Below are 11,473 nucleotides of genomic sequence, written 5' to 3'. Positions count from 1 at the left end.
TTTTGAATACATTGTGATATACAAAGTTCTTCATAGATGGATTTTTTAATTAATTACTTTATTTAAACACCATGGCTATAAGATTGTTCATAATACATTTGTTGTTTTTCCACAGTTAAAGTCATACAATATACAATACCCTTTACCAGTGCACATTTCCCACCACTGATGTCTCCAATTTCCCTTCCATCCTCCTTTATGTCTTTTCCCCTGCCTGTCTCTGGGATATACATTTTTTCTTTTCTCCGTGGATGGATTTTTCTATATACAATGTATCAGAGCTAAGTCCATCACCAATGTCTTCCTCCCTCCATCAATGTTCAAAGGTTCATCCCATACCACCACCCTTTGCCTCCCAATCTGCCCGTATAACAGGCTCATTTTAAGTATGTGTTTTTGTTTTTAGGTCACACACAGTGATGCTCAGGGGTTACTCCTGACTATGTGCTCAGAAATTGCTCCTGGTTTGGGGGACCATATGGGACACCGAGGATCAAACTGAGATCTGTCCTGGGTCAGCCACATACAAGGCAAATGCCCTACCACTGTGCTATCACTAGTGGGTCTCTTGGTGTCATTGTTGTTGACTCTGGCTTGGATATTTCGTTCTGTCCTTTCTGAAAATCAATACACCTGAGACCATTTGGCCCTTGGCCCCATTCTTTCATATTTTTGTTTCACCCTCTCTACTCAGTCTCTTTCCTTCTCTCTACATTCTGGGGCCAAGTGTGTTTTAGATAATACCTATCTAAACCATTGCTGTTTTTTTTTAAGTGCCACATATAAGTCACATCATTCTGTATTTATTCTTCTTTTCTTGCTTACTTCATTTAATATAATATTTTTCAGTTCCATCCATGCACCTGCAAATTGCATGATTGCATCATTTCTTACAGCATGTTTCGATCTTTATGACCCACTTATCTGTTGGACATTTAGGTTGATTCCAAGTCTTAGCTATTGCACTGAGTGCTGCAATGAATAGCATAATGCATACATCTTTTTGGATGAATGTTTTTCTGTCCGGGGGATAGATTCCTGGTGATAGATACCTAAAAGAGGAATTTCTGGGTCATTTGGCTGCTCAGTTTTGAATTACTGAGTACCCTTCATACCGTTTTCCATAGGGGTTGGACCAGGTGGCATTCCCACCAGCAGTGGAAGAGAGTTTTCTCACCACATTCCCATCAACACAGATTATTCCCAGTACTTTTGATCTAGCCATTCTCACTGGTGTAAGATAATATCCCATTGTCTTTATTTAGATTTCCCTAATGATAAGTGATGAAGAGCATTTTTTATTTTTTCTTCAATTACATTTTTTGGGGGCCACACCCAGTGATGCTCAGGGGTTACTCCTGGCTATGCGCTCAGAAGTAGCTCCTGGTTTGGGGGACCATATGGGATGCCGGGGGATTGAACTTTGGTCCATCCTAGGCTAGCGCTGGCAAGGCAGATACCTTATCTCTAGCATCACCATGCCGGCCCCTTCTATTACTTTTTTAAAATTTATTTTTTATATATTTCTTCTCTATTTTTTGATGGGACTTTTAGCTTTTGTGGAGTTAACCTTTATGATTGCTTTGTATATCTTATACATCAACCTTTATCTGATGTGTTGAATGCAAACATTTTTCCCACTCAGCTGTCATAATTTTAGCCCATATTTCTTTTGCCATACAGAAACTCCATCTCCCTCCTCACCCACCCCTTGTCTGCAATCAAGAGAGGTATTCTATTTCTCTCACTCACTACAGTTGTCATGATAGTTATCAGTGTAGTCATTTCTCCAACTGAACTCACCACTCTGTGGCAAGCTTCATATCATAGGCCAGACCTTCCAGTTCTCATCTCTATTGTCTCTAGGCATTATTACAATTTTTTTTACTTTTCTTTTTTGTCTTTTACTTTTCTTAAAACACATAGATGTGATAGACTATTCTGTATCTATCTCTCTCCTTCTGACTTATTTCACGAAGCATAATAAATTCCATGCACATCCATGTATAGGAAAATTTCATGACCTCATCTCTTCTGGCAGCTGTATATGTACCACAGTTTCTTTAGCCACTCATCTGTTGAAGGGCCTCTGAGTTGTTTCCAGAGTCTGACTATTGTAAATAACACTGCAATAAATATAGGTATGCATAAGACATTTTTGTGTTGTGTTTTTGTGTTCCTAGGGTATATTTCTAGGAGTGGTATAGCTCAATTTCAATGGGAGCTCAATTTCCAGTTTTTGGAGGAATCTCCATATTGTTTTCCATAAAGGCTGAACAAGATGGCATTCACACCAGCAGTGAATAAGAGTTCCTTTTTCTCCACATCCCTGCCAGCACTGATTGTTCTTGTTGTTGGTGATGTGTGCCAGTCTCTCTGGCGTGAGATGTTGTTTTGATTTGCATCTCCCTGATGATTAGTGATGAGGAGAATCTTCATATCCTCTTGATTCTTATTTGTGTTCAGTTCAACTCTATGCTTTCTTTGAGTTCTATGAACATCCTCTATTTTCTTCTCTAAATTCCATCTCTGAGAGACTAACTAGATGGTTGGCCATTTTCAGGTCATCAGAGTTGCCATCTTCATTCTCTATGCCTGTTGTTTTCCCATTGTCACACTTGTGTTGTGGATTTTTCTACGTGTTGTGGTGGTCTTCATTGCCTAGAAAATGCACGCAGACTCAAAGTGCTCCTCTGGCTCCACCCTTTGTGGGTGGGATGGCTCACCTCTGAAGAAGACAAACCCTCAGGGAAGAAGAGAGAGGCCCAAGATGTCTGCATGCTTCTGGTCGCATAGCAGAAATCAGCTCCACTCGATATAGCCATTTTAATAATGTTAATTCTTTCTATATGTGAGCATGAAATATCTATAATATTTTGTCTTTTATTTTTGTCTTGGAATTTTTAGCATAGAGGTCCTTTATGTCTTCAAGAATAAAGAACTTGCAGTTATATTGCAAAGACCTTAAACTATCTCCTATAAGAATGTACTCTTCACCCTAGCACCCCCTTACCTCCTTCCTCCGGTACTCCAGGGTTTGCCTGGCCACATGGTGGGGCAAACCAGCGAGGTGGGTCCCTTGGAGGAGTTTATTGGTGTTCCTAGGCTTGCCCCATCTCTCTCCTACCTCCAAAGAAAGGGCCTGGGGGAGGCGGCTCCGACCTCCCGGCCTTCAGGCTCGGGAAGAAACTCTTTCCTTCCTGGGAGGGAGCTGAGCTGGGAGGTCCTGCCAGCATGGCGTCTGGCAGCCCTCCGCCATGCCAAAGGCTGCTTTAACCAGGCCTAGGAAGGGGTGCGGGACATGGGTCACAATAGGTTTGGGCATTAGTACTTATCAGGGAAGTTTCCTCATTAAACCTGTCCATTGCGAAACCATATATGGATATCATTGTGTTTCATCTGCTAGTCATTTTCTGAACATTGTCCGTGTGCTCCTTTTATTCCTTTACTCTCTCACTCCCATCTCTTGTTACCACACATTTAACCATTTTCGGTACTAATGATTTTTTTTTTTAGGCCAAGGTGGATTACATATCTTTCACAGTAATTTTTGGGTGGAGTCTGAAGCTTCAGTAGGCAATGTGTCATGGCAAGGTTTCATCCTGTATGCTTTTTGGCCAAGATAAGGTGAAGATGCAGCCTCAGTTGCCCCCCACAGCCTTCTTTCTCCTTCCTCCCTGTCCCAGGGTTATTCCTGGACACCTGCTCATGGTCCCAGCAAATGGGTTCCAGTGAGGTGCAATTTAAAAGAGACCCCAGGTTTCCTTGTTAATGCAAGGGGCTGTGAGGGGACTGCTGAACTCTCAACTTCCAGCAATTAGGAAGCAAAAGCCTCTCAGGGAGTCGGAAGCTTCAGCAGGCAACAAGTGGAGGACATAGCTCCATGCTCTCTTCGTTTGTCCAATCACGGACCAAAGTGTCTTGGAAACACACCCCTCCCTCTTGACTATTTCTAAAACATAAAAGGGTCACGTGTATCTCCTTTGTATATCTCAGATGTATTCCCTTAACATCTATAACTCTTTTCGAATATCCTCATATAGTGACAATTTTGCCCACTGGATTTGTTATTTGATTGTTTTATTTTCCCCCTTTGAGATCTGTTTTATAAGCAATACTGGTAGAAGAGTATCTCTGTATAGATTTCATGTTTGTACCAAGTTATGGGGAATATTGGACTTTATTTGTCAGCCCCCAGATGCATCAACAATATCTTGTGGCATTACTTCTCTTTTGCATAGGCACATTAAAATGGGGAAATAATACATATGCAAACAAGTTCTTATCTAATAGAGATGGGAACACAAATTTGGTAATGTAATTAGGCCTTTTACCCTGAACATTGGCATAATGATTTGGCTCAGGCCTCAGAAGAATGGGCATCGCCCATACACACCTGAACAATGGATACCATCTATGGAAACAACCACAATTGTCTTCAACATTACCAGGATCCAAGCCTCTACCAGGGAAGACCTACAACTGCTTTGGCAGTAACTTACTCCAAAGAGTGCTCCCAACACCCAGGTGACTCAGCAACAGTCTGCATGCAGGGCAGATTCCTCCACATTTAATGGTATGCTGAAACTAGAGGATGCTCCACATCAGCCTGACATTGATGAAAGAAATGCACAGAATCCAGAGTCTTTAAATATAAGAATCTGATACCAACAACAGCTAAAGTGTGAAAAAGTTTCACCAGGACCTTGAGAATGACTGGAATTGGATGGACTGGTTTGCCTAGAACCCAGAGTTTATCTTATGCCAATAAACTGAGGTGAGGCCTTTTTAGTAATCAGGTCAAGGATTTTTTTTCCATTTTCCCCATTTTTCTGGACCTATGCAAACAACGGCGATTGCTACTATCACACCTTTACTTTTTTTTTTTACTTTTATTCTTTAAGGAAAAATAATACAACTTACTGAACTTAAAAACAATTGTAGTAGAATGCCTGTCTTGAATACAGGCGAGGGATGGGAAGGGGTAGGGGGTAATGTTATACTGGTGAAGGGGGGTGTTCTGGTTATGCCTGTAACCCAAATATGATCATGTTACTTAAAAAATATTAAAAAAAAAGAATGAATGAGGGAACTGGAAAACCTGTCTAGAGTACAGATGGTGGGGGGTGGGATGGAGGGAGATTTGGGACATTGGTGGTGGGAATGTTGCACTGGAGATGGGGGTGTTCTTTACATGACTGAAACCTAATCACAATCATATTTGTAATCAAGATGTTTAAATAAATAAAAATATTAAAAAATCAAAAAAGAAAAATAAAGAATGTACTCTTAAAGAACTATAGTACCAGTAGATGAGAAATTATACATATACACTAAATATTCTTTATCACAACATCAACTGGGTATCATTATGCTCAACTCTGCATACATATTTAGAGGTGTAGACTTTAATAGGGTGATGGGAACTGGGTGGACTTTATCACCATTTTATAAAGTATTTTGAGTTTTGAGCTGGAATTTGAAAGAGTAGAATGATTTTAACTAAAGAAATGAATGAGTCTATCAGAAGAGGAAGTAAAAGGTGAGCATGAATAAGTTCTCTTCGTAGAGAGGAACAAAATTTGAGTTAGGGTTGAGAGGTCTTGAGTTTTGTTCCTAAGCCAAAGTATAGATATTGCAACCCGATTTACCCATCAGCAAACCAGGGCCAAAGGACCTCTAGCATTATCTATTCTCTGGTAATTGTAAAAGAAAGCAGGTTTTTTTGGTTCAGATTAGAAGTGAAGCTGCATTTTCGGAAATGTTAACACTCAGGCAAGGCTGATGAACTAAGATTCTGGAATCCACAGGTAGAAATTTAGAAGTAATTTAAAGTTTGGAAATAGGAAAATATATGATCATTTAGGATGCTTGAAAATGCTGTAAAACGTGAAAGCTGTCATTTGTTTTATCCAAAATAAATATATTTTGGAGAAATGATGTTGGATCACTCCGGACAGAGCTCAGGAACTATATGGGGTGATAGGAATCAAACCTAAAACTTTACTGTAGTGGGATTGAACTATAATCTCCCATAAGCAAAGAAAGTGCCTTACTTGCTATAATTCTCTCTGGTCCCTCAAGTTTAATTATACTGTTCATACTATTAAATACATTTTTAGTTCCAAAACTTTCCTAGACCCATTCTGTGAATTTAGGCTTCAATTCAACAATGGAATGTGATTAGCAAAAGTTTTCTTCTGGAAAGTTCAATCTTGGTTGTTAAGGTTATGCTTGAAATCTCTCAGCATTTCCCCAGAAGAAGAAACACACACACACACAATAAAATCCTCCAACAAAAAGTTTATTGTCATAATTACATAGATATCTTCACTTTTTCTTGACTTCCATTACTTAATCTGGGGGTTAGGAAAGAAGGGTGCAGCCAGACAAGAACTTTTGGGAAGAAGCAAGTCATATGTATCTACATATCTCCATGCTGCTACTGCAAGGGATTACCAAACCAGGCACCAGGCTCTGGAAAGAAAGACTTTCTCCCCAACTCTCATTTGCTCCCTCTGCGCTGCCGGAAGTAACGGTTGTAGGCTGCGTTGTATCCATAAATCATGGCGTAGCGTTCACAAAGTCTGTGGTCATCGCAGGCTTCCCGGGTGATCTCATAGGCAGGCTTAGTTCGCTCTCGGATCCTACAAAGTGGCAGAAAAAAAGATCCATATTGAGAAGCATAGAGTTGAGGGATAAGAAAAGGGAGCATAAAGCTAGAGAAGAGATTCCCCATATTTCTCTAATATCAAGGTGAAAACAGGGAAGAAAGTTGAAGTAGGGGAAATATCTTTTCTTTTCCTCCTTCCCAACTCTTACCCTCAGAAAGTTGTTAATCATATGTGTGTGTGTGTGTGTGTGTGTGTGTGTGTGTGTGTGTGTGTGTGTGTGTATGTGTGTGTGTGTATGTGTGTGTGTATTCTTTGATTTGGGGGTGCAAACAGAAGTAATCTAGATAATGAAAACTTTTATCTGGCTATTTAAATTTGGGTTGCTGCCCAGGGGAGAGTGCACCCCCATTGGGGCATATTACCCACCTCTCTTGGGCTTTGGCTCTCCATCTCAGCTGCGGGGACATAAAGGTATTAGCATTTCTTCTGTTAATAAAGGGACCTTCAAAAAGAAAGAAAATCATTGCAGTTTAGGGATATAGTAGTTTCAAACATTTCATGAATAAGTCCAAGTATACACACACTAGAAAACTCATCAATGCATGCATTTCAGTATCCAGACTTTGCAAAAATCAAAGGAGATAATAAAACAAATTTCAGGATCTTGCTGATTAAAATGAATCAATGGCTCAGATAAATGCTTAAGAGATGGTCACATAAGCTGCTGCATTTCTCTTGGTTTGTTGTGCCTTTGGGTGATTAATTTGCCTTCTTTAAATTTTAGTATTCCCACTGTATACTGAAGTTATTTGAGGAGAAAGTCTCCCTCATGTGGTTTTGGAAATCATACTTTTAGAGTACTAGTAAATAAACAGTCAAAGCATTATAAAATAAACAGTTTAAAAATGAGGATGTTGGGGGCCAGAGTGATAGCACAGCGGTAGGGTGTTGGCCTTACATGCGGCCATCTCTGGATGGTCCTGGGTTTGAATCCTGGCATCCCATATGGTCTCCCGAGCCTTCCAGTGGTGATTTCTGAGCGAAGAACCAGGAGTAACCCCTGGGCCCCGCTGGGTGCGACCACCCCCCAAAATGAGGATGATACATTAATTATTTTGTTCTAGAATAAGTCTTTGTAAGTTAAGACATTCAATAGCATCCAATGTAGTGCTGACGTCTTTGGTTTCCCTGAGGACTTGACCTAGAATTTCTACTTGACATTTGTCATGATTTCTTGTTTTCCATATATGTGGTTGATGTAGAGACAGCTTAAATTTACCAAAGGATATTTTATGGCTCCTCAGCATGTCATACACCACTTCAAGCTTCAACAATTGCTCATTTGGTAATTTTTATGACTATTGGATATTTAAACATACTTTAGTTTCTTTCCTGTTATGTATATTATGTGTATTTCCATTTTTCCCTGGTTAAGGATATAGAGGAAGGAAGATATGAGATTTAAATAAGAAACATATTTACTTACTAACTTCATAGGATTCCATGCTTTCATGTGACTCTGGAATTAAAAGTAAAATTTAGTTATGGTCATTTTTACATACTACAATGACATAAATTTGAGAAGGAAGAAAAATAGTCAGAAATAGGTAAAAATAAATGTAGTATGTGTTTGTTGCAAATAGAAAATATTGAGAATTTGTGAGATTTTTTTCTAGCTGTAGTTTTGCTGTAATGATCTTTATAGTTTACTTTTTAAGTTATTGTTTTTATTAATGCTGCATTGCATTATAGTTTTATTTAAACTTTATGCATCTCTGAAAGTTTTTTTTTTTTTTAATGTTAAAGGAGTTTGTGATCTCAGTATTGACTCTAATTTCACAGGGGCTAGAAGCCTCAGGCTAGTGAAATAAGAAACTCATGTGCTGCACATAGATCTCCAGGAAACTTTCTTCTTTGGTTAATATGAAACCTGTTTGAAAGTAGAGCTATAAAAGGGACAGACGTGGCTAGACCAGCTAGCTTTCTTTAAACAACTTGTGCTGATGCTCAGCTGGGTTGACCAGGATCCCTTTCTATGAGGTTTCAGAAGCCTCTTAAGAACTAATGTCACTCTAACAGCCACAGAAACCACAGCCCTAGCTAACAGTTCACTCTGGTCAAGATGCCAGTTCAGAGAAAGACTTGAGACAATGCCCAAGCATATAACTTTTCCTGCCTCCCATCTTCTACCACTCTCTCAAGCACAGCAGGCATCTTTTGCCAGTAATGTGAGCCAGTGAATTTGTTTGAGAAATTAAAATAAAGGCAAAGAAACTAAATCCTCTGGTACAGACATCTTGTGAATGCTTTAAAAAATAAGAAGCAAAAATGCAGACTAGTGCTAAAGAGGAGCTGAAACATTCAGATAATTGAAGTCTAAAGCAGAATGAGATAAACAATTTTTATTAGATGTCTTTTGATTACCTTGAATAGGTGCAGTTTATTTAACTTGATACAAAAATTAATTTTGATCATTAAAATGATTAAATGTATTTTCCGAGATTCTTTTTGTATAAAAGCATATTTTAAAATTAATTCACTGAACAAATAGAGTAAGTTAATGAAATGATCCCATTATCCCATCTCCAGAGAAGGCAAATTTAACATTTGATGTGAAACTGATTTTCATAAAGGTAAGTGATCCTTGCCCCCATGTTCTCTTACCTGATGCTAGGTAAGCATCTAAGAGAGAAGCCCAGGGAATGAAAACCCAGCTCTTTGCATTGAGACTTCCAGATGTATAGTGACTTGTTATGGCAAAGATTTTCTTGTTCAGTTTCATGCAGGAACCTGGATAGTTAGGGTCTAACCAGGACTTTATAATGCAAATTGTCTCAGTGCTCATGAACTTGGTTTTCCAAGTTTTGTAAAGTTGATGGCACTTGAAGATTATGATAGAGAAAAAGAAAAGAGGAGGAAGAGGAAAGAAGGAGAAAAAGAAGAAACAGAAGTAAATTGAAGTCAGAAACAGCAAAGAGAAACCAGAGAAATGGAGAATATTTCTCACCATAACACACAGCTGCCAAGGCCAAGGCTGCCAGAACAGAGAGTGGGAGCAGATTCTTCATGGTCTCGTGTTATGGCCTCCCTGTCTTGTGCTGTAGCAAGTGGGGAGAGAGGCTCCTACAGACTTTAAAGGAAAGGCTGGGACGTTTTTATAAGAACTAGAGCAGCTAAAAGGGGTGGAACAAGAAGGAGGGGGCCTGAGAAGGTGGGGACTGGTTGGCACCAAACTCACACTGGGCCTTTTCCCAAATATTCATTCCTTCCGATACTATCTACTTTGGGTGGACCCAACTGTGCGGTGGCAGGATGCTGTCCGGGTATGAAGAAGGCAGCTACCACAAACACGGGTTTGTCCTAGCTCCTTCTCTGATCTCCCCTCCTGGCCTCGACTGTAGTCCTAAAGACAGAGTTACAGTGTTCTGTTGCTCCCTGATGGAAGGATGAAAAGTTAGGGGAAAAAAAGAATTTCCTTTCCTTCGTGGATTTTAATTTAGATCTTTCTAGGAGGGCTAAACTCTCCACCCTGAATGTTTGAGGCATTAACCTGGTGATAGGCTTGTACCTTTTGCATTTGTTTAAGTGCTCACTTTAAGTTTCGCGTGTTCCAAACTGACTCCTATTATTTGTGATTGAATTGAAACCCATGCCCTATGCTCTTTAAGACAGTATAGTCTTCATTGTAAGTGCAGCAAGGGTGCATTTTTTTTTAAATTTTATCAAGGTGCTCATTTTGTAAGGCATTGTCTTGATAATGAACTAATTCTTTTAATGAACTAATGTTTGTGAATGACAGATGAAATATATGTACTATACTAGCTGCTGTGGGGATCTGTAAACAAACATGACATGCCCCTAAGGAGTTAAGTAATAGCTTCTTACTATTTAGTTTGCTCTATAGTTAATTTTGTCTTCAAACAGATTTTTCATGAACACAGTTAAACCCTCTATACTCTTAGCAACACAAGCTTTGTGTCTTTTCTTAGAAGAGCAGGAGTGCAATTTCAGTGATATCTCTGTTTACTGGGAACCTGAGAATCTCTTTGGTAGACAATAGAACAGAGTTATTGAGCTGCAGATTTTTTTTTAGGAGAGTTAAAATGTCAGGGTCTCTGCTTCTTGGGCTGGAAGAGCAAAAGGCAGAAAGCATGGAGTGGGGGTAAGGGTGCATTTTTAAATAGTGATTTATTACACGGAACACAAGGATAAAACGCTTTTTTCTATCCACTAGGATGGATTTTTTTTCCCTACCAGCTTTTTCCTGTACAGTTCACACTATAGAGTTCTCTGTGTTAGGAAACAGATCAATTATATTCTGCAGGATCTTTGACTTTTGGTGGCCAAACAATATCAGGTTTGCCCTTTAGATTTTCCCACATTCAGAAAAAATCAAAGGCTGGAGAGGTAGTTTAGTGGATAAGGATTTTGCCTTGCACATGGCCTACCGAAACTTGATCACTGAAAACCAGGAGAAATGGAGATGAATGTTTCTTGCCATAACATACAGCTGTTAAGGCCAAAGCTGCCAGGATGAAGAGTGCATGGTCCCCTAAACCCTCCTGGAATGATCTCTGAGCTCAAAGTCAGGAGTAAACCCTGAATACCATGAGAGTGGTCCAAAAACAAACAAAAAAATAAAACCACAAAAACAAATTTAAAAAAGAAGAAAATGTCTTCAGGAAAGCCTCATAGAAGAAAACAATGTTTATTTTTGATAATAGTCATCACAATTTTTGCTCAAAAGATTGATGATTTCTCTTCTCTTTATATCATAGACTTACTCTCAACATTTGTTAATGTGTCTCTTTCCAAGATGAACCACCCAAAGATTATATTAACAAAAAATAAAGAAAAAT

General features: G+C 39.2%; 1 protein-coding gene across 1 annotated transcript; it reads right to left on the bottom strand.

The window, feature by feature from the left end:
• Positions 1 to 6,288: 6,288 nt before the first annotated feature.
• Positions 6,289 to 9,731, bottom strand: MGP (matrix Gla protein). Its single transcript, XM_049783715.1, has 4 exons — positions 9,622 to 9,731; positions 8,101 to 8,133; positions 7,041 to 7,116; positions 6,289 to 6,647 (listed from the first exon to the last, which is right to left on the bottom strand). Exons 1-4 carry the CDS (start codon positions 9,680 to 9,682, stop codon positions 6,506 to 6,508), a joined length of 312 nt encoding a protein of 103 aa, XP_049639672.1. The 5' UTR covers positions 9,683 to 9,731; the 3' UTR covers positions 6,289 to 6,505.
• Between the last annotated feature and the right edge of the window lie 1,742 nt (positions 9,732 to 11,473).

Source organism: Suncus etruscus, chromosome 11, assembly GCF_024139225.1.
Source record: "Suncus etruscus isolate mSunEtr1 chromosome 11, mSunEtr1.pri.cur, whole genome shotgun sequence".
Lineage (NCBI taxonomy): Eukaryota > Metazoa > Chordata > Mammalia > Eulipotyphla > Soricidae > Suncus > Suncus etruscus.
Note: the sequence above shows the minus strand (reverse complement) of the source record. Positions and strands in the feature narration are given on the sequence as shown.

Bases quoted from the DNA above. Each gene is read 5' to 3' on its own strand.
- MGP (XM_049783715.1), bottom strand. From the start codon at position 9,682: ATGAAGAATCTGCTCCCACTCTCTGTTCTGGCAGCCTTGGCCTTGGCA. The intron at 7,117-8,100 runs GTAAGTAAATAT...TTCTTTTTGAAG, and splicing joins CATGGAATCCTATGAAGTTA to GTCCCTTTATTAACAGAAGA. The intron at 6,648-7,040 runs GTGGGTAATATG...GCCACTTTGTAG, and splicing joins AGAGCCAAAGCCCAAGAGAG to GATCCGAGAGCGAACTAAGC.